Source organism: Prionailurus bengalensis, chromosome B4 (assembly GCF_016509475.1).
Source record: "Prionailurus bengalensis isolate Pbe53 chromosome B4, Fcat_Pben_1.1_paternal_pri, whole genome shotgun sequence".
Lineage (NCBI taxonomy): Eukaryota > Metazoa > Chordata > Mammalia > Carnivora > Felidae > Prionailurus > Prionailurus bengalensis.
In genome coordinates this window covers 81,564,222-81,587,970 of record NC_057358.1, presented here as the reverse complement: position 1 = coordinate 81,587,970, position 23,749 = coordinate 81,564,222, and the positions used below count along the sequence as shown (strand labels likewise).

The 23,749-nt window shown below is 34.5% G+C and overlaps 3 protein-coding genes across 3 annotated transcripts; all 3 read right to left on the bottom strand.

Moving 5' to 3' along the window:
* Positions 1–424: 424 nt before the first annotated feature.
* Positions 425–1,529, bottom strand: LOC122473708 (olfactory receptor 6C3-like). The gene has a single exon (XM_043564324.1). It carries the CDS (start codon positions 1,527–1,529, stop codon positions 591–593), a length of 939 nt encoding a protein of 312 aa, XP_043420259.1. The 3' UTR covers positions 425–590.
* Positions 1,530–6,391: 4,862 nt separating this feature from the next.
* Positions 6,392–8,424, bottom strand: LOC122473707 (olfactory receptor 6C1-like). The gene has a single exon (XM_043564323.1). It carries the CDS (start codon positions 8,336–8,338, stop codon positions 7,391–7,393), a length of 948 nt encoding a protein of 315 aa, XP_043420258.1. The 5' UTR covers positions 8,339–8,424; the 3' UTR covers positions 6,392–7,390.
* A 4,600-nt stretch (positions 8,425–13,024) lies between these two features.
* Positions 13,025–14,014, bottom strand: LOC122473632 (olfactory receptor 6C3-like). Its single transcript, XM_043564272.1, is given in 3 exon segments — positions 13,025–13,471; positions 13,473–13,564; positions 13,567–14,014. Coding segments are annotated over 3 exon segments (975 nt in total). The 5' UTR covers positions 14,003–14,014.
* Between the last annotated feature and the right edge of the window lie 9,735 nt (positions 14,015–23,749).

The following is a 23,749-nucleotide window of genomic DNA, read 5'->3' as shown; positions in this document are numbered from 1 at the left end:
GGAGTGTAGGAATTGCTGGAAAATTTTATGTTATCTTCTACCCCTGTCTCTCTTGCTTCTCCCCTTCCTCATTAGCATCTTAATTATTATCAGTAGTTAAAGATTTTTAACATGTATGAGTTTCTAATCTTTTAAAACCTTTAAATAAATATTTTATTCCCAATCCCCTGATGATTATGTTTAATTGATTTCATGGAAGTGACAATAGAATCAAAATTTTCTAATGACATTCATTTCTATTAGTAAGAATGAAAAGTTCAGAAATCTGCATGTACTCTTACACACTTACCATCAACCTAAAGCCCATGTCTCTTCAAAATCAAACCACTCCCATTCAAAATCATAATCATCAACCCAATTTTATTACTTCATTCAAATACATTTGAATAAAACTTTTGAATGTACAGAAAATTCTGAAACAATATTCACATTATCAAATTTATTGAGTTCCATGATTGGGAAATTGTAATAGGGGGATGGAAAAAAAAGGGGAAAACACATAACTCGAGTAAAGGAAAGGGAGTTTTGAGAACGTGTGAATAACAGAAAGCATTTCCAAGCACTTCATTCTTGTAATGCTACTAATGCCTTCAATTACTGGAGAAAAACATAACCTTTTGGACAGTATCCTTAAAGGCTTGCTTTACTTGCTGGTTCCTCAGGGTATATATAAATGGATTCATCATAGGAGCCACAGAGGTATTCAGAATAGCTACTCCTTTGGTCAATGATGCCTTCTGTTTTGCGGAAGGGTTGGCATACATGAATATGCAGCTTCCATAAGAGATGGAAATGACAATCATGTGAGAGGAACACGTAGAAAATGCCTTTTTTCTCTGACTGGCGGAAGGCAGTTTCAGAATTGTTCTCATGATGAACATGTAGGATAGAATTATTAATGCCAAAGTGAAAAGCAGTATGACTATTGCAGAGTAAAAGCCAATCACTTCTAGGAGCCATGTGTCTGAGCAAGATAACTGCAAGAGGGGAAAATAGTCACAAACAAAGTGATTGATGACATTGGAGCCACAGTAATCTAACTGGAGAAAAAGAATAATTGGTGGGAAGATATTTAAGAATCCTGCCAGCCAAGCACAAAAGACAAGTAAAATGCAGACTCTTTTGTTCATGATGGTTGCATAATGTAGGGGTTTACAGATGGCTACATAGCGATCATAGGACATGGCAGTTAGAAGATAAAACTCAGTTATACCCATGAAGATGAGGAAAAACAACTGAGCAGTGCAATTATTGTATGAAATTGTTTTGTCTCTGGTGATAATTGTGCCCAGAAATCTAGGAATACAGACAGTTGTAAAGGATATTTCTAATACAGAGAAGTTCCTGAGGAAGAAATACATAGGGGTCTGTAGATGGGAATCCACCAAGGTGAGAGTGATGATGGTCAGATTTCCAGTGACGCTTAATATATATGTGATAATTAAAAAGAGAAAAATCACAGTCTGGAGCTCTGGGTCATCAGATAGCCCTAGAAGAATGAATTCTTTGGGTACTGTGTGATTTTTCATCGCCGATCATTTTTGCCCACTTTCGAACAGAGACTGTATGTTCCCCTATAGAAAATAAAAGAGTTAAAAGAAGATTGAGGATAGAATATAAAATCTTAAAATGTCCATGATGATGAATAATCTATGAAAGCCAAAAACACATGTTCCCCTTCAGCAACTCTGTCCAATTTCTATTGGACCTTACATTCAAGTAATAACATGATCTGAAGTTAAAGATTGATCTTTTATTGTTGAGTATATACAATCACAGGCCATGGATTATAAAAAATGTCTTTTGGTAACATTTAAGCAGAAACTATTTCTTCTAATGTTTTAAGATTAAGCTTGTAACAATTCTCTTTTTTATAAAAACATAAAAATATTCTAATGATTTTTCCTTTACCTCAATATTATAAAAACTAGTCTGGATTATGGATAATCTAAATATAGGGTTTGAAATCTTATAGGAGTCATTTAGGCTGCCCTCACATTCTATATTTTGAAGCTACATAGTTGAGGGAACTTTCACAAGATTAAACAACTTGTCACTATAGTAATCATCTCACTTAGAACATACATGTTTATCCATGGGAATGTTTTGTTCACATTCTCTCATAAATCACTTTTTTAATAAAATTTTTTTAAATGTTTACTTTTAAGAGAGAGAGAGAGACAGACAGAACGTCCAAGTGGGGAGGGGCAGAGAGAGAGGGAGACAGAGAATCTGAAGCAGGCTCCAGGCTCTGAGCTGTCAGCACAGAGCACAACATGGGGCTAGGACGCAGAAGCTGTGAGATTATGACCTGAGTCAAAGTGGGAGACAACTGACTGAGCCACTCAGGCGCCTCATCTCGTAAATTACTTTCTTAAGGGTTTGATTGATGTTATCTCTCTCTTATCATTTGTTTCCTTTTCTGATAAAAGGCCAAACAGCCAAGAAGGTACCCTTCTATTCCTTCTATTACTAAAATAAGTAATATCCTGGAAATAGTTTAATTCATATAATGCCTAACATTTTTTTTTTTTACAATATTATCATGGAAGATAAACATGTAGATAATCAAAATAACAGATACCCTTTCCAGTAGGGAATTTCAAAAAAATTTATTATCATTTTTTAATGTTTATTTTTTAGAGACAGAGTACGAACAGAGGGGTGGGAAGGGGCAGAGAGAGAGGGAGACACAGAATCTGAGGCAGGCTCCAGGCTCTGAGCTGTCAGCACAGAGTCTGACGCAGGACTCTATCGAACTCATGGACTATGAGTTCATGACCTGAGCCCAAGATGGCTGCTTAACTGACTGAGCCACCCATGTGCCCTGGGAAATTTTTTAAAAACCCTACTTTTATAACAGAATATGATTTCAAGTTAGAAAGAAATGGACAATCCAAGATTTATTTCTGTGTTCCTCCTTTAACATTGTATTAATAGTCTCGGTAGTAAACAGTTATTTAATTTTTAATAATGAAAAGTTTACAAATCCCCAAACATATACAAATAATATTTTTTGAAGATATTGGTATAAAATGAAGACATATATATTGAATGAAAAATTTACTTACTCTGGTTCTTCTGGATGATTTAATCTCACATTTTGTCATCTGATTTGCTTAAATATTTACATAATTTCAGAGCTGCTAAATTGAGTTAGCAAAAGACTTGGTTTCTATTGTGCTCTCAAAAGAAGTTTGTTGTTTTAGCTTTTTCAAGTTCTTAAGGATCATAATTCTCTTTGTTGGTAGATTAATTATATGTGACTCACGATATCCTTCATTCCTGATACTATGAATTTCTGAAAACATTTTATTGTAGTACAACTCATTCTGGCTTTTCATCTCTTATCAAGCTCCATGTACTAATTCAGTTACACCTGGGTTGGCTAGTAAAGTACCCTCCCATTTGCCTCTTTTCATATAGTACAACACACTGATTTATTAAATCATTTTTCTTTCTATTCATGTAAACATTTGAAATCAATAATTTGTAATTCTGATTATACATCTATAAAATCTAAGTAGTATTTTCCCTAGATTCAGGGACTGCTATATTTTGCTGCAAATGCTTCTTTGAAAAATAGAAAATAAGGAATGTTCCTTTCAATGTTTGCCATACAAATGGAACTGGACCTATTTAACTATGTCTTTTTGTTGGCCCAGGGGAATTCATTAAGTAAACTGAGTGCCAAGGAGAAGAATCATTAAAGATACAGGTGAATCATTTTTATAAACTTGATTAAGAAGTATAAAAGCAAATTTATGAGGTAAATAGGCAAATACATAAACAGAGTGATAATGAGTGTGTGGGAGCTGGACTTGGAATTCACCCTTCTGATTATACAAGGAATTCACATTTTCTCCCAGAAACTCTGGACTTTTCCTCAGTAGAATTGGTGTCCTTATATCCTTTGAATTCTGGCAACCCCGAGAAGAATTCTTTAGCAGAATGAAATGGTAGAAAATGCTGCTATGGATTTCTAGTGTGACTTGATTGCCTTCTGAAATGGACAACCAATTAAAGACATGAGAAGGTTTATCCCTGTATTGGCCCTTTGAATTTAGGGAAACCCTTCCCAAAGCTCCTGCTAATGTGGCTTTTATTGCCTTTTGACTACTTTCTTTCATTATGTTATTTACTTCCATTAAATCCTTGTTTATATTTGTGCATATGACATCTTTTCATTGTGAGAATATTTATGAACCAATAAAACAATCAGTCAGTTGAGACTCTTGATTTCGTCTGTATCCATGATCTCAGGGTAAAGAGATCTAAGCCCAGGCTCCGTGATGAGCATAGAGCCTGCTTGGGATTCTCTCCTTCTACCCTTCTCCCCCGCTCATGCTCTATCTCTAAAATAAATAAAAAAAATTATTAAAGACTTTCTCTGAAAACCTTAACTGACATCATATTACTGAATAATTCCAGTGCATATTACTAATTAATTTCAGTGATACATTATCATCCTTTATAGGTAAGTCCCCTCCCACCTCTCAGGATGTCTGATTGGCCTCCTACTTACTGAGCACCACCATTTAATTGAGCTATTATTCTACAAATTAAATCTATAATCTCAGAAGTTTATCAATTGACAGATGATGTTGGATCTCATGTATTATTAGGTGTAGCCCAAATAGTTGTAAGAATTTTTCTATGAGAAAAACAAGGGTTTGCATCCATTAGAGCATCCATTGCTACCATTAGAAAGCTCATTAGGAAAACCTTAACTAGAAATGTTGTAACTGATTGCATGAAAAATCAAGGAAATAGATTTTTACGTAGTTGTCAAGTGTCCTAATGTAAAATAAAAGAAAAAATGAGCACCAAATGCATTAGAAATATTCAGTTAATTATTTCTTTGTCATTCAAAGTTGTCTAGTTATGATGAAACACACATTTTATTTGAACATTGTTTTAAAAGCTAACTCAGTGTCATGTACATTATTATATAAATAGTATGTGGTTCTGTTGGACAAAATATTTAGTCAGGGCTCTGATTGCTAGGACACTGGAGCCAGTCTACATTATTTAAACTTATTCATTATTCAAAAAATATTTATTGAATACCCACTACATGGCAGACACATGTCCTAAATGAGGAGGAATAGTGACTTCCAGTAAATGTTTAACAGCTGCCTCAGCGAGTGGAGGTGAGGAGCCCATCGGTAGAGTTTATCAATTTTTAAGATGTAAAGTCTCGCACCCTGGCAGGTGATGTGGCCTTTCTGAATGCAGAATTGAGGAGACACAAGCACAGTTGGCTGTTGGGAAGTGTATAGGCAGGTCCCAGCACAGCACTGCTGGAACACATCACTGTGTCTACAAAGTGGACAGAGATCCCTGCTTTCATGGGGTGAGGGGTATAAGACAGACAATAAACAATGGACATAATTGATTAGTACATTATATGGTCTTTTGTAAATTAATGTTTTGTAAAGGAAGAGGAAATTTAAAAATCTTGGAAGTGGGGAGCCACTAAATTTTAAATAGTGTCATTGGGGTGGGCCTTATTGAGGGGACATGTGGATGTCTGGCTTATCCCATGCAGATATCTGGCAGGGGAGTATGTCAGGGTTAAGAAACATTTAGTGTAAATGCAGTAAGGCCATAGGAGGAAAATAATGTTCTTTGCAAAGAAAGATTTATTTGTTTCTTCTTTTCCAGTAGTTTTAAATGTATTTAGTATTCTTGTGCTAATGCCCTGGATAGAACCTCTAGTAGAGTAATGAATAAAAGCAGTGAGAGTGGGTATGTAACTTATTTTTGTTAAAATTACTTTTTTTTTTTTTTTTGGTGTGAGCATGTGTGAACCCAATGTTCATAGCAGCACTCTCAACAATAGCCAAATTATGGAAAGAGCCTAAATGTCCATCAACTGATGAATGGATAAAGAAATTGTGGTTTATATACACAATGGAATATTACGTGGCAATGAGAAAAAATGAAATATGGCCTTTTGTAGCAACGTGGATGGAACTGGAGAGTGTGATGCTAAGTGAAATAAGCCATACAGAGAAAGACAGATACCATATGGTTTCACTCTTATGTGGATCCTGAGAAACTCAACAGGAACCCATGGGGGAGGGGAAGGAAAAAAAAAAAAGAGGTTAGAATGGGAGAGAGCCAAAGCATAAGAGACTGTTAAAAACTGAGAACAAACTGAGGGTTGATGGGGGGTGGGAGGGAGGAGAGGGTGGGTGATGGGTATTGAGGAGGGCACCTTTTGGGATGAGCACTGGGTGTTGTATGGAAACCAATTTGTCAATAAATTTCAGAAGAAAAAAAAAATGTGTGTGTGCATGAGAGAGAGAGAGAGAGAGAGAGAGAGAGAGAGAGAGAGAATCTCAAGCAGGCTCCACGCTCAGAGCGGAACCCGATGTGGGGCTCAATCCCACAACCTAAATCAAGAGTTGCATGTTCAACTGACTGAGCCACCCAGGCACCCTTAAAATGATTTTTCTATTAACAAAGTATATTATGAAACAAATAAGATTTTGCATCTTTTGCACTTAAATGAATTGTATGTGTAAGCTTTCATATCAAAACAGCCACAAATGGTATGAGAAACTTATAACTTAACTGATTTTCAAAAAGAGCTGTTTAACATCAAGCGTTTAAATACACTACTGAAACACCGTATATGTACTCGATCTGTATCTAGGAATATTTATTTCTTTAGGCTTTTAAAAGAGCTGATATGGTGTATATGGTAATTATGGAGTTCCAAAAATAGGGGCTGCTTCAAGTTTTTCCTAAGTAAGTGTATATTTATAATTGTGTTTTCAATTAATTATGGCACAGAAAAGTTAAACTCAGTACTTGAGAAATACTTTTAGAGTTCTCAAAAAAATAATTGTTATTTTTTTAATTGCACTTTTTTTGCATAGTTACTAACCGTGCTATAAAATGGAGAGGATAGTCTCTGTAACATTCTAATAAGACTAAGTTATATTTATGATACTTATATAGTAAATTAAAAAGAATGTTACACATGACAATATTTTCTGAATTCTTTGAAAGAGTGTTTCCTGGTAAAATCATAAAACAATTTTAACTCATTGATCTTGGGTCTCTCTTTGCATTTCTTTGATTTTCTTAGTATGATTTTGAAAGAATTGGTATTTAAAAATATTTATAAGAAATGAGGCCAGTCTCATGGTTACAGAGTGGGAAGACTAGCTCAAAGGAAGGGAAATGCATGAAAGATGGATTGGAATTTAAATAGAAAAAACATGTATATATATATGTCTCCTCAGTAAACTGCTGGTAATAAAAGTTTAATTAAGAAAAAATAACTCCAGTGAGGCTGTGTAGATATTAATAAACTTTGGAAGGGCCCTACTTTTGTTTAATTGCTCATCATGTGCCTTTAATTATAATAACACTTTTATTTCTTCATTTTTTTTGAGAAAGATACAATCTTTTTTGCCCTGTCCATGAAGGCTCGCCTGACTTGCTGATTCCTTAGGCTGTAAATAAAAGGGTTCAGCATGGGGGCCACTGAGGTGTTTAGCACAGCAACTCCCTTGCTCAGAGACACTCTGTCTTTTGCTGATGGATTAATATACATGAAAATGCAGCTGCCATAGGAGATGGAGATGACGATCATGTGGGAAGAACAGGTGGAAAAGGCCTTTGTCCTCTGACTAGCAGAAGGAATCCTCAAAATTGTTCTGATGATATATATATAGGACAGAACTATTAATGCCAAAGTGAACATTAGAGTAAACACAGCGCAGGAAAAACCCACTATCTCTAGGAATTTTGTGTCTGAACAAGAAAGGTGTAGTAAGGGGAAATAATCACAGGTAAAATGGTCTATAACATTGGACTTACAGTAATCAAGTTGTATGAACAGCATAAGTGACGGGAATATGATTAAGAATGAAGCCAGCCATGAAGCAAAGACAAGGAGTATGCAGACTCTGTGATTCATGATGGTCATGTAATGCAGAGGTTTGCAGATGGCAATGTAACGGTCATAAGACATGGCGGCCAAAAGGTAAAATTCAGTGACTCCCAAGAGAATGAAAAAAAATAACTGAATCATACAATCATTAAAGGAAATGGTTTTATCTCCTGTAATCATAGTGCCCAGGAACTTGGGTATGCTGACAGTTGTGAATGAAACCTCTAATAAGGAGAAGTTTCTGAGGAAGAAATACATGGGGGTCTGGAGGTGGGAATCCAGCAGGGTAAGGGTGATAATGGTCAGGTTGCCAGTGATGCTGAGCATGTAGGTGATGAGCAGAGAGACAAAGATCACCACCTGAAGCTGTGGGTCATCTGACAATCCCAGGAGGATAAACTCTGTTATTTCTGTGTGGTTTCTCATATTTTTATTCTCTTGTATAATCTAGAGTAGAAAACAGAAATAGAAGGATTAAAGAAAAGACGGTTACATAGATAGATAGTGCTGAAATTTGTCTCTGCCAAGAAACAAATTTAATTTAATATAGAGGTCTTTAAGACAACTTAATAAAAATAGATAAAATGTTTTAAAGTAAGGTTTTACTACATACCACACTCTGTGTTTTACATAGAATGATTTTTCTTAAAGTCCTTATTTCACAGATTGGAAACTGAATCTAAAAAGATTTTTAAAAATCTTGTCAAAATCGTATACCTGAATGAGAAAACAGGGATTTTAACCTAGGTTTTCCTGATAACTGGAATAGAAGTGCTACCTGTTGACTTTTTAAAAACACTTCCCTGAAGGGTTTTCTTCCCATCGGGAAACTCCTTGTCCTTTTTCCAACCCCAATATATGTGACTCATTTCCTAATTTCTGTCACCTAATTCCCCGTGTTATTACTTACTAGTATAACGTAGAAAAGATGATGTGTTGGGAGAAAGGTCACTCAAATGTGAATGCACCAAAATTTGAAAGTCATTGAAGTTCAATTTTTAACAATGTGACAAAATTCCTAAGTTTTCACTCCGGTTCACATTCTTTTGCAGCCTCCAACTCCTCATCTGAAGCCAAAGGTAATGAATTCTTTGACATGATATCCTCAGATTTTAGAGAGTACAGAGTGGAGAGAAGGCAGGATAGAAATTTAGTAGGTTGGATCCACATAGTCACAGACTAAAGAAACCGAACTGTATGAATACTAAAATTATCTTTTACAGAACTTTCTTCCTTCAGAGTTTCTTCTATTTAAATGTTGTTAGTATTATCTCTCTATATATGAATTCTGCTTTCTATTCCATATTATACTGTTTATATTTTTCCTTTTATCTACATGAGCATTTATCTACATGAGCATTTCCTTTTATCTACATCAGTTATAGAAGCTTTATTTTGTCAATGCCTTGGAGTAATCTATGAAACAGCACATAAAACCTCCTTATTTTCTTTTCCTAAATAATTAATAATAATAATAGTAATAATAACAATGCATTTTAAAGTGAAGCTAAATTTTCTTCAGTAAATCAAACCAGGCTATTATCATATCCCGCATTGTGTTCATTGTCATTAAATAGTAAAGTATTCAATTCAGTGTCCTGAGAGAAGTTTTATAATAGAATAGTTTCAAGATATAGGATTGTTTATTTTTGGTATATAATGCATCATAATACTGTGAAATTTCTTCCTTGTTTTTTCTTATGTGCCTGAGTTCTCTTTCCACTCACTTTACTGTTTAGCAAAAAATATTGCTGTTGATAATTTAAGGCAAATTCCAACTGAGATGGATAGTGGTAATGCTACTAGGAAAGCATGTGAGATTCACAGGAAATGAACATTTCTTTTGCTATTTCTCAGGGACTGAAGAAAACAGGCTAAAGAGCACTTACAAGAGAAGCAAACATCACAATGACATATTTTGTAAACAAATGAATGGTGGTTCAAGTGTATGATGGATATTTCAATCGTAAAAGTCATTGTTCTCAATGAATAATCCTCTGTAATTAACAGCTGTGTGTACAGTCTTTGATCTATAAATTATTTTTGTGATATGTTTGGTAGAGTTATGAAAAATATACCCAAGGTTCCAAGACATCATTTCAAGCTTTCCTTCCTAACTACTCATCCATGTTTCTTTTACCCAGCTACATGTAACTTTTGTCCGAAGCTTTGTATTCCCCTTTGTTCCTTTCTTTTCAATGGATGAATTTGGCTCTGTCATAGATATGTCATTGTTGAATCAAGTGTGTCATTCATTGAAAGTGGAAATTAACCTATTCTATAAACAGCTACTTGTTATTGTGTTAAATAAATAGCTGGAAATTACTTTAAGGACACTACCATTCTATATAAATTTGGGATAAAAAAAACCCACAGTAGTATTCCTCAAATTGTCCAGTTTAAAGAAATGGCAATTTTTAAAGGCCTTTGAAAGATTAAGAGATTGTTTTTCTTTATTTTTGTAATATTTAGGAGATTAAATTCCACAATATAATTGGAAACTAACTTTATCATTATGCACTATCTGTGCTGAATTCTCTCTTCTTAAGTTAAAACTCCTTAAAGTTGTGACACATATATTCAAGGCAATTTGCACCCACAAGGTTAGTACAGTTTTCTAACTCTCTATCTTTCTCTCACTTGACACTGTTGGTGTTAGGTGTACATGTTGGGCCAATTTGTCAGAGAAGAGAACAAAATATTGGTTTAATGTGGTATCTTGAGTAACAGTTGGGTTTTGTAACAACCACTATTTTTTTTTTCCTGGAATGATTTTTTCCATTCCTGTGTTTGTTGACATCTAATGTCATGCAAAAGCTTCATCGTTACTGAACGCAAAAAATCTCATAAGAAGAACCTATTTAATGTTTTTCAGATTATGACTTTAGTAATGCCTCAGAATATTCCTCAAATTAATTCAGAATCCTGTTTCCCTGAGTCCTCTGGAAAAAAAAAAGAGCTTTCTTTTCTCCTAATTCTATAGAAAGGGAAAGTTTGAATCCCAAGTAAGATCAAAGCACCAACCAGTATGAATAGAATAATGAAGGAAAAATCCTTAAGTTTTCATAGAGATGTTCTACTTATAACCTGAATGTCTTAGTTTGTTAGCTATTTATATATATTTGAGGATAATTTTTAACTTAAAAAAGGAAGTGAACTCTTAAAAAATGTATGGCATCGGAACTTAATATTTATTTATAACGAACGGTATTACTGGGCCAACTTGTGGGCTTTGCATTCAAAGAGAAATGGATCAATAATGCAACTCAGTCACATTATAGTATTGTGACTTTGAACAAGTTACTTAACATGAGTTGTGGTTTCCTTAATTTTAATAAATGCCAATAGTACCTCACAGAATAATTGTGAAGCCCAATTTAAATGAAAAGTAAAATTATACAAAATATACAAAATTTTAATAAAATGTACTCCCAGACAGTGGTTACTATTATCTTTATTTTCCCCAAAATAAAATCGGTAACATATTTGGGGAATATTGCCCCATTGTAAAATACCAAAAACCATGTTAGAGCGCCCTCATTTAAGAGACAATGAAAAGTTTTAGGCTCTTATCTCATTTACTCAATATGATAATCTTATGTTCCTTTGAAGAATCTGACAATGAAACCGCTTAAGTAACATAAACAAGATCAGACACTTGTTCATAGTAGAATTGGAATTCCTAACTCTTTGTGCCTGAAACTGGAGCATGTACTACTTATTAAACCTGTATTCAATAAGGAAAATCAAATTCAGAGAATAATTTTCAGAAAATTAATAAAAGAATAGATTATTATGACAAACAAGAAATGTAACATCCTCATTGTTCATTATCCTTGATAAATACAGACGACATAACAGCCCCAAATTATTCTATGGATTTTGATGAAAACTTAAGTATTAATGAATCGGTGCGAACCAAAGGAAATTTTTCATTGTCCTCACTTTACGATCTTACCTTTGTCATACAAATGCACCACATCAACTGGCCGAAATGATTTTTTTAAGAAAGCATATTAACTATTTCAGTTTTAGGTCAAGAGATTCAGTAGTTTTAAAATCAATCTTTCTCAATATATTGGAATTACTTTATAGCTAATAATCTTTTACACATTGCCCATTGTAGCCATGGGGGCAAAATTAGTGAAGAGAAGCTAGGTTTGGAGTTACTTTGGGCCTTTCTGGACAAGGATTCTATATGGATTTTCACCTGCATAAGGCACATGTTTTATCATGTATGTCCATGTCTCCCAGCAAATACTCCAGGGAATCACATGTGCCAACAAAGGCCTAGAGAAAATACACTAAGGATCATACAAATGTTATCAACATATGTACCACTATTAGAATAGGAAACTTTTGAGATAATGCCCAAAGACATAGGACGGGCATAAGAAATAAGCCAGAAGCATATGGAATATTTTGCATACTATCTAAATAAGAAAATGTACAATGTACAAAGCTTTTGGAGAGGTTTCCTGAATTTCCTAGATCAGAATTTCTCTGAAAAAATATGCTCCCGCTACTTTTCTTGCTGGGTGAAATGCTGAGACAACTTAATGTTACATGAAAACATTACATTTTTATCATATACTAAAATGTCTTCATAAAAGTGGCTCTCCAAGTGAGTATCAAATTTATTCAGAAATAATAATTTATTTTTAATAATTAATTTAATAATTATTCAGAAAAAATAATATAGAACAATAAAAATTATAGAGCAATAAAAAGAGTGGGATATAGTTCAGTGCTCACTGGGTCCCCATTGAAAGGCATGAAAAAAGTATGGATTTAAATATTCATTGAACTCTTCAACCTTTTCAAAAAATCACTTGAAGTTACTCTCCCATAATAGTAATTAATTCTTACTATTAATTCTTGAGAAGGATCTACTATCCAGAAGGTCTCTTTCCATTTGAAAGATGTGCAGTGTTTAATCCAGTAATTAATAGAAGCATAAAATCCAGGAACTTGGCACGATTTTACAATTCGGATTTCTTTCAGTCTCATTTTAGAAACGACAAAAAAAAAAGTCTGTTGACTCAAGCACTATTTCTTTTGTTGAACAAATATCTATCAAGGACCTGATATCTTTAAATAGTATTCAAGATTTTACCTAGTTACACTGTAGAGTGTCCTTTTTTTGCCAAATAAATATTTATTTGAAGAAAATACTAGTGTATGGACCAAATCTTTGAAGGCTTGCTTCACTTGCTGGTTTCTCAGAGTATAAATGAAGGGGTGCAGCATGGGGGCAACAGAGGTATTGAGAATAGCTACTCCCTTGGTCAATGATGCCCTTTCTTTTGCAGAGGGATTAGCGTACATAAATATACAGCTTCCATAAGAGATGGAGATGACAATCATATGAGAGGAACATGTGGAGAAAGCCTTTTTTCTCTGATTGGCAGATGGGATTCTCAAAATAGTTCTGATAATATACATGTAAGATAAAATCACCAATGCCAGAGTGAATAGCAAAGCAACCAATGCAAAGTAAAAACCGATGACTTCTAGAAACCATGTATCTGAACAAGACAGTCGTAAAAGGGGGAAAATAGTCACATGCAAAGTGATCAATGACATTGGAAGCACAGTAATCCAGCTGGAGCAGAAGCATGAGGGGTGGGAAAATGGTCAGGAACCCTCTAGCCACGCACAGAGCACAAGCCAGGTGCAGAGTTTCCTGTTCATGGTGGCGGTGTAATGCAGAGGCTTGCAGATGGCAACGTAGTAGTCATAGGACATGGCAGTGAGAATGTAAGATTCTGTCACCTCCATGAAAATAAGGAAAGAGAGTTGGGCTGCACAATTGTTATAGGAAATAGTCTTATCCCTGGTGATAATTGCTCCTAGAAATCTAGGAATACAGACAGTTGTAAATGAGATTTCTAAGAAAGAGAAGTTTCGGAGGAAGAAATACATTGGTGTCTGTAGATGAGGGTCCACCAAGGTTAGAGTGACGATAGTCAGGTTTCCAGCGACACTTAATATGTATGTGATAAATAAGAAGAGGAAAATCACAATCTGAAGGTCAGGATCATCAGAAAGGCCGAGCAGGACAAACTCTGTGATCACTGTGTGGTTCATTTCTCCTCTCTGTTTCTCTTTTCTTCTCTTTTTTTTTTAAAAATTTTTTTTTTTCAACGTTTATTTATTTTTGGGACAGAAAGAGACAGAGCATGAACGGGGGAGGGGCAGAGAGAGAGGGAGACAACAGAATCAGAAACAGGCTCCAGGCTCTGAGCCATCAGCCCAGAGCCTGACGCGGGGCTCGAACTCACGGACCGCAAGATCGTGACCTGGCTGAAGTCGGACGCCTAACCGACTGCGCCACCCAGGCGCCCCTCTTTTCTTCTCTTAAAGATATTTAGGTGGCAAGAGTATTAAAGGGAGGAGATGAAAAGTATAATTCATGATGATCAATATCACCATCATTGATATAATTCTAAAATATATTCTATAATCCATGTATGATATTATTTTCTATTGAACTCTCTTGTTTGCACTTTGTTTTCATACACATTTGTGAGTTCTGCTTTATTTACTAGTTTTCTTATTTGAAATGGAGCAGGGGAAGTTTGGAAATCTTCATACAATAACTCACATCATTGAGAGATGATAAATGATATCAGTGCTCCTTGCTTTGTCCAATTTATGCAAATCATTACATTTTTGTTAAAAATTTTAAATATGAATTTTCTTTCTTTTCTGTTATGTATTTATTAGATATACCACCCCTTAAAAACGGAAATGAATGCTCTTAATTCCATCACAAGGTAAAAGTGAAATTTAGAAGACTAAAATAGCAACCATTATACTTTTTATGATATAAGAAATGAATTAGTGACTTTCTTAGCATAAGTTATTTAATTATTAATTGTTAGATGTTAATATTTTGGGAGATAGCTATCAAGGTAATAGGGAATGTTGTATACATATTATATAGTAGTATATTATGTATGTTTTCTATATGAGTAAATAGCCTGTTATTTTATATAACAAATAGGGAACATATTCACTTACTTATTGGTTAGCCTTGTAATTTCATCAAAATCATCAATGTTTGACATCTTCTGCTATATGCCAATAATGTACATATTGAACTTTTTTTTTTTGAGCTTAAAGGGACATACAGTATTTATCTAGTTTTTATTTTACACGGAAGCACAAATTGGGAAAGTAACTAATTGCTTCAGATCTTAAAGTTCTGTCTCTGAGATTGTTACCCAGTGCATTTTCCATTTGAACATCCTTTTTCTTAGATATTAGCTTTATGAAAAAATGTTTGATTCTTTTGTAATTCTGCGCCACACTTATCTTTTACATGAGACCATTGATCTATATTTCAGAAAAATATAGGAAAATGTCTTTTATTCATACTAACCTATTCAGTTAATTCTCAGCTGTGCTGGATATTCTATGCTGTAGATTTTGTTTCCCCAAATTATGACAGTTACCTCCTTTAAATTTTAAACAAATTTGTGCTGTGAAGAGTAGAATGCACCTCATTGCTTCTCTGTCAGACTGTAGCAAAGTTCATTAAAATCAAATTTGATTTGCTTTGTCTCCATTTTATGATAGCTCAAAGGAAATACTTCAGGATATAAAAATGGAATGTCAGAAACCTTAAAACAATGTAGAAATAATATGACAATCCTCTTCAATAATGTTGATATAAAAACTTAAGAAAGCAATAATTAGAGAACTGAGTGGGATATAGCATCATATATGGTGATGCTAAGGACAGATTCTTAAGATTGGCTTCCCTCTAGTTTCACTTATAGCTCAAATTTTCCAAGTCTACTTGTTTTGACCTCAAAAGAAAGTTTTATTCATTGATCTCCTGGGAACAAGGCCAAGTCCAGGTCAGATCTGTGCTATATGGGAGACCATGAGGGATTTCTGGAAGCCTTGCATTTCTCTCAGTAGCCTTTTAGCTCTTCTCTATGGTGAATCTCCCTTGAGAATGGTTATGTTCACCTTCGTATCCCACAGAGAACCTGAAATGTTGTCTTCTATAAAATAATTACTTCCATTAATCACAATTACCTAATATTTTGTGAGTAATAAAAACAGTTGTGAAACTGACTTTCTTACAAAAATAAAATTGAGAATCTAATGTATATTTAAGCTTCTGGAAATACAAAGTTTTAAACATATACCCTTTTTGTTATTGTTTATCCTTAGGCTTTGTTAGTGGTGAGGCACTGAGAACTAAGGCCATTTCATAATTCTAAATTAAATAATAACTATTACAATGCACAGATTATGTTCACATTTTAATGTTAATTACATAAGTTAATTAATCCTGAGTACATATTGCAATATTTACTTGTAATACCAATTTGCCCATCTTATTTTTCATCTTAGCCTTTATGTTTATTACTTATCATACATTTAATATTCTAATGATAAATATCACCAAGTAGTAATGTTTTGTTTATTTGAAATTCTGGGTAGTGGATTATTGTTGATTATTTTCTTTATTGTTGTTTTTATGTTTCTCTAATATTTGGTAATAAACCTTTATTACATGTAAGCAGTTAATAAGGCATATTTCTATAATTGTATAAACATATAATACATATTATATAATAACTAGTTAAAATTAAATAAGTGTCATATATCTAAATAAAATAACAAGCCATATATTTAACATAAAAAATACGATAGTTTGTATAATCAGATAATGGTAGAGTTACCATTGCAGAAGTAAATCACAGCTGGAATGAATGTTTATTTGGGAATTAGTTACTGAAAGAGTGGAGTTAGAGTGTGGAAAAAAATGGAAGAAAAAGGTAGGCATAACTCAAATTTATGAGTGTGTATTTAACCTAGTAATGGAGCACTTAGTAAAGAAGCCTTCTTGGCGGATGTGTCTCTGTATCATATAGAGTGATACCCTTGTTCATTTCATTTATTTTTTTCAGCTTTATTAAGGCACAGTTGACACATAACACTGTGTAAGTTTAAAGTGTACTATGTGTTGACTTTATACAGTTGTATATTGTGAAATGATTACTATGGTGGAGTTACCTAACAGATCTATCACTTATATATTTACCATTTCTTTTTTGTGGTGAGAACATTTAAGGTTTACTCAGGAACTTTCAAGTATATAATATCTTATAGATCAATTTTGTTGCAATAATGAAATGATATTATGTTTTTATCCTAAAAGCCCAGCTAATAGGCAACAAGAAAATCTATTATTATTCATGGAGGGCAATGTGCAGTCATGCTTCACTTGATTGCAAGCTGATCTTCATGACTTCCTCTAGTTGCTAGTTAGATTTAGAGGCTTAATCCAGGTTTAGGTTTGGGTTCTTTATTTGCAAGAGTAATCTAGAGATGGTATTTAAACTTTAACAGGAAATACTTGTTCAATTGTCTTATTATTATTTTTTTATTCTTAGCAGCCATTGTTGATCAATGTTTGGGCCCATTAATTCATTATGTACTGCAAGATGGTTCTGTTCTTAATCTGTCATTTTCTTTGCTCATTCATTGGTACAATTTATACTGAAAAGCCCAGATGAATGCCTATTTTATTTCTATTGCATAGTCAGAGTTGGTTCTCTAGTATCTTTTTCAGCCAGTGAGAAAACTCTTCCTTTTGGGCAGTACACTTTTCCTCTTTGATTGCTTCCTTCCCATCTTGGATGACAAGTGTTCCCAGGCTCATGCTATACTTTTCTGTATGAGAACTGGACTGAGTCATTTCTCTAAAGAGTCCCTCTTCCATTGATTAGGAAATGGTAAATCAAGTTAAGAATCTGGACACTAGCTGTGATAATTACTATGAGTTCAATCATCCTTTCTAGGTATTTTCAGTGGACAGGACCAGCAAAAACTTTTTTTTTTCAAATAAAAGGTCTATGAGTGCAGTTTATTTTTATTTTCTTTAATTTTTTAAAATGTTTATTGGGGCGCCTGGGTGGCGGAGTCGGTTAAGCGTCCGACTTCAGCCAGGTCACGATCTCGCAGTCCCGGAGTTCGAGCCCCGCGTCAGGCTCTGGGCTGATGGCTAGGAGCCTGGAACCTGTTTCCGATTCTGTGTCTCCCTCTCTCTCTGCCCCTCCCCCGTTCATGCTCTGTCTCTCTCTGTCCCAAAAATAAATAAAAACGTTGAAAAAAAAATGTCCATTTTTGAGAGAGAGGGACAGAGAGCACAAGTTGGGGAGGGACAGAGAGAAAGAGACACAGAATCTGAAGCAGGCTCCAGACTCTGAGCTATCAGCACATGGGACTCAAACTCATGAACTGCGAGACCATGATCTGAGCTGAAGTTGGACACTTAACTGAGCCACACAGGCACATTTATTAGTGCAATGTAAGTGTATCATTCAAACTTAGGACTACAATATTTTTAAGAACCCCCTTTTATCTTTTATAACTTTATATTTCCTTTATCTCATGATTAGAGCCCTGGCTATGAATAGCATTAGACAAAATTGTAATATCATGTTAATCTTCATTTGCTTTTTCTCACGTTGCACATACAGCATTATTAGAATAACAGTGATAGCCTACCATCCACAATATTATTCCTACCTAAGAACAACTTCAGATATTTTAAGCTATTCTTTTTGTCCCTGGATTAAATCCCACTTGGATATATGGTCCAATTACAGCATTTAAAATCTCTTGGAATAATTTGGCTTCATGTGGTTATCTCACCAACTAAAAATGCACTTAATTACATTTATTCCAGTTAAGTGTTAATGGCTTACGCTACTAAGATACACATTTTATTCCATTCCTTTTATCACAATTAATACTGACTTGCCTTCTAAGGATTCCTGAGACAGATTCACTGAGCCATTTGAAATTGAAATTAAAAAATAATACTGAACATTGGCTAAATAAGAAGACTAGAAAGCATCTTCAGGGCTTTTGTTCTTAAAATGTGTCGATATCCTGGCCTTCTGAAAAATGTACCATCAAGTAAATATGTAGTGACCTTCTGATAAGCTAGTTAATGATATTCATGTTCAAGGTAAGAAAATGACACTATTTAAAAACAGACATGAGTTTCAAAGTCCCAAAGAACGTCCCTTTGACAGCCTGAGAGAGGACCTTTTGAACGGTTCCACTTCATTTCAGTTGTTTTAAATTAAAAAAAAAAAAAAAAGACTTTCTGTTGTGCTGGGTGATGCATTAATTTTGAAAGTGTAGGTTTTTTCATCATCTTGTGTATCTATTCACTGATCTCTCCTTTAGAGTTAAGGCGCATTGAAAGTCATTAGAAAAATATGTTCAGAGACTATCTCCAAAGTAATTTGCTTTATTGTATCTATTACCCTGTTTCTTTTTCTTTTATGGAATTGTTCAATAAAGTAATTGCTCACATTCAACCTAATATGTTAGAGAAAGAAAAAGAATGTAATTCAGTGTAATGGGCAACATCCTGCTCAGCTTCATAATTACACTAAAATGCACTTATGGCACTGCTCATTCACTCTTGACAAATTAATGAGAGTTCATGTGACACTTTCTCTGCCTGCATGAAACAAAATCTCCACAGTTGATCCCACTGAGTGGTTGGTAGAATTGTTTTATTGGAATTTGCTTTTATTCTTCCTTATAATAATTTTTGATGACTGTTTCCCAAAATCAATCGAATATTTTATATTTCTTCATTTCAATAAAGTTAAGCTGACTCAGTTTTGTTGAAATTCATACAGTTATAAATATAAACCGTTGGTTAAGTGAGTGACTCTTCATTCTGGCTCAGTTCATGCTCTCATGGTCGTGAGACAGCCCTGTGTTAGGATTTTTGCTGAACACGGAGTCTGTTTGAAGATTCTCTCACTCCCCCTCTCTCTCTCTGCCCCTCCCCTGCTTGAGTGTACGTGCAAGCGCACGCACACACACACACACATATGTGGTTTTATTTAAATCCAAGTTAGTTAACATATAGTGTAATAAAGATTTCAGGAATAGAATTTAGTGATTCATGACTTACATATAGCAGCCAGTGCCTATCCCAACAAGTGCCCTCCTTAATGCCCATCACCCATTCAGCCCATCCCCCTACCAAACACTCCTCCAGCATTTAATAATATTTTCAGAAATAGTAACACACATATCCATAGGGGTTTATGCCTGAATATCAACTCATAACTTAATGCTCTGTAATTTATGTTGTATTTACTAGGATATATGAATAACTGCTTTATTTATTTTATTTTTCTTTTAGTTGGAATTAATTCCTAATTTTGGGAAGGATGTTCACTGAAGTTGTCATTTAGCAAAGTTATTATTTATTTCAGTAGTATTTAAGGACTTTTTAATTTATGTCATTTACTTCTTATAACACAGTTGTTAGACTTTTTAAATTTTTTTAAACTTTTTTTTTAAGTTTATTTATTTTTAAGAGAGAGACAGAATGTGAGCTGGGGAGGGGCAGAGAGAGAGTGGGGGGGGGGACACAGAATCCGAAGCAGGCTCCAGGCTCTGAGCTGTCAGCACAGAGCCCGACGCGGGGCTTGAACTCACAAACCGCAAGATCAGGACCTGAGCTGAAGTCAGATACTTAACCGACTGAGCCACTCAGGCACCCCTGGACTTTTTAAATCTTAATTCCCAAATCAAGAACTGGCTCAGAGCAATCATGTACCTTACATAAATCCATTCAGCTAGAAAGTGTCAAATATAATGTGAAATTAAAGTCTCTTCTCCTAAACACAATACCACCAGCCTATATTTAGTTGGAAACACAAGATGGAGACATAGTGACTTCCTGTCTTTCACTAAGAATGAATACATTGTTATAATAGAAAATATAGGGGCGCCTGGGTGGCGCAGTTGGTTAAGCATCCGGCTTCAGCCAGGTCACGATCTCGCGGTCCATGAGTTCGAGCCCTGCGTCAGGCTCTGGGCTGATGGCTCAGAGCCTGGAGCTTGTTTCCGATTCTGTGTCTCCCTCTCTCTCTGCCCCTCCCCCGTTCATGCTCTGTTTCTCTCTGTCCCAAAAATAAGTAAACGTTGGAAAAAAAAAAAAAAAGAAAGAAAATATATGCTATCTTGTTTTTTATACTTTTTGGTATATACAAATTGCAAAGTATAACCCCACTACATTCCATTTAATTTGATTACAGATTGACCTAAGTAATGAACCAATGATTAGGTCTGAGAGACTTTCACTGCCTTCTAATATGCCTGACAACTCTGCTTTTCCTAAAGGTTCACAAACAGTCAGAATGGCTAGAATGGTAAAAGATAAGCAAATCTGATCATTGTCCTCTAGGAAAACCATTTCTGATAGACTTCCCTTTGCCATTGAGCAAGTATATTTTCTGTTATCAACATTTTGTTTTATCGGTGCCATTTTTTCCCAGGAGGAATATACTTATTTAAGTGTAGACAGTAAGAAAGGACCAAATATACAAATGAGAAAAAAATATCAGAGTGTGTTTTAACTCTTTGACATGGTTTCTACACAGATTTAACTGGTACAACTACTTACTATTGTATCTATTCTCTCTGCCACTGACTCAAGGGGAATAATTCAGTGAATCAAAATTGTCAGAACAGGAGTGTACATAAACTACTAACATATAAAATACTGACATGAAAAGAAATCCTGTGGGATAGTGTCCAATGAGAAATGAAAAGAAAAATCCCAAAACATTGTTTTTCACACAGATTAGCAACCAAATGTCTTAATTTCTAATGTAGATCTCTACTGAATGCATCTCTACACCGTGCCATTTATTTTTAAACTGGTAATCTACCACATTGTGCTAAGTCCATTCTTTGACTCCATTATTTTTAATCTGCCTCCTGGAAGAATTTTTGGTATCATAATACCTCTTATACATAATACATAAGACTCTTTTTCCTGCTCACTGTATTGCTCACCAGTAATGGCGGTTGAAGTTTCCTGTTTTGATTGATTGAAGTTCTCATTTATATGCCGAGTATTAAGAGTTAGTACCTTCCCTGACTAGACTATAATAATATAAATAGAACTCTATAATAGTAATATAATTATGCACAAAGGAGATCATGTGTTAAAAGCACCAGTAAAATTGTGCTTGTGGTAAAATCGATGCCAAATTTGCAGCTCCTTGAAGAGTTTCAAAGATGTGTAAAAGAGAGCAAACACAAGTTTTTCTTTGTTTTGTTGTGTTTATTTTCAAATTAGGCTATTGTATGGGCTGGTATAGCTCAAGATCTTAGGCAAGTCACTCAAAACTTAGAAGCATCAATTTACACATTGGTAAAGAGGGATAACTATGCCTAATTTGTTATATAGCTGTGAAGATTAATTATGATACGGTGTAGAACATACCTGGCTTATATATGACACAGAATATATGATCTGTATAGAAGAGGTATTGTTTATGAAATTCCTATCAAACTTTTATGTAGCATAAGAGGCAGTGGCTGCCTAAATATTTGTGTTACATTTTTTTAGAAGCAATAATGCAGAAAATAAGAAGAGTTCATAAAATAACACATAACACATGACTTCAGCATATACAGAAAACAGGGTACACAGGGCCTTCAGATAATTTGAAAGTAGTAAAATATACACCCAGTTTTATTAACTGAATGGGAAGAATTGGACAGACACTACAGGTAGTATGAAAAAACAATGGTGCTGTAGATATTTATTTCATGATTCATGTAACTTTTAAAAGGAAAAATATTTTTATATCAAGAGAAAGAGATATTTAAAATCAGTTGATTAAAACAGTGTTACTTCAAGTCATTAAAGTAGAAAACATTTTTTATTGAAATGTGGCTAACACACAATGTTATATTAGTTTAAGTTGTACAACATAACATTTCAATCAGTCTATACATTATGATGTGCTCACCACAGTGTAGCTGCCACCTACAGAGCTATTAAAATAGTGTTGACTATACTCCTTATGCCGTAACTTCTGTTTCTGTGACTTATTCCACAATTGGCAGTCTGTACATCCCACTCTCCTTCGTACATTTTACCTATCGCTCAATCCTCTCCTTCTGGCAACCATCAGTTTGTTCTCTATTTATGGATCTTTTCTGCTTTATTTGTTTGTTCATTGCTTTATTTTGTTTTCGAGATTCCACATACAAGTGAAATCATATGGTACTTGCCTTTCTCGGTCTGATTTTTTACATTTAGCAAAATACCCTCTACGTCCATCCATGTTGTTGCAAAACATCCTTTTGTATGGCTGAGCAATATTCCATTGTGGATATATCACATCTTCTTTATCCTTCCGTCTATCAATGTACACTTGCGTTGCCTCCATATCTTGGCTATTGTGAATAATGTGGCAAAAACCACAGGGATTTTGTATTTTTTTTTTGGAATTAGTGTTTTTGATAAAACATTTTGATTAATAAGAATAGTCATTAAAATGAGTTATGTTTCATAACTACTGGTTTTATATTCACAATCATAAATCACAATCATAAATCACTGACATGGAACCTACAGATAGTTAAATTTTTTTTTAATGTTTATTTGTTTTTTGAGAGAGAGAAATAGAGCATGAGTGGGGGAGGGGAAGAGAGAGAGTGGGAGACACAGAATCCGAAGTGGGCTCCATGTTCCGAGCTTTCAGCACAAGCCCAGTGTGAGACTTGAACTCACAAGCTGTGAGATCATGACCTGAGCCGAAGTTGGATGCTTAATGAACTGAGCTACCCAGGCACCCTTACAGATAGTTTTAAAGGAAGACACAACTCATCCACATCTATGTTATGAACATTGCTTAACAAATGAGCTCAGCATTTCCTGTAGCTGTGACATAGATATAGGAAGATAGTACAAATTAGTTTAAAATTTCATTTTCCTTTATCAAATCTTTATGATAACATTCATTCATA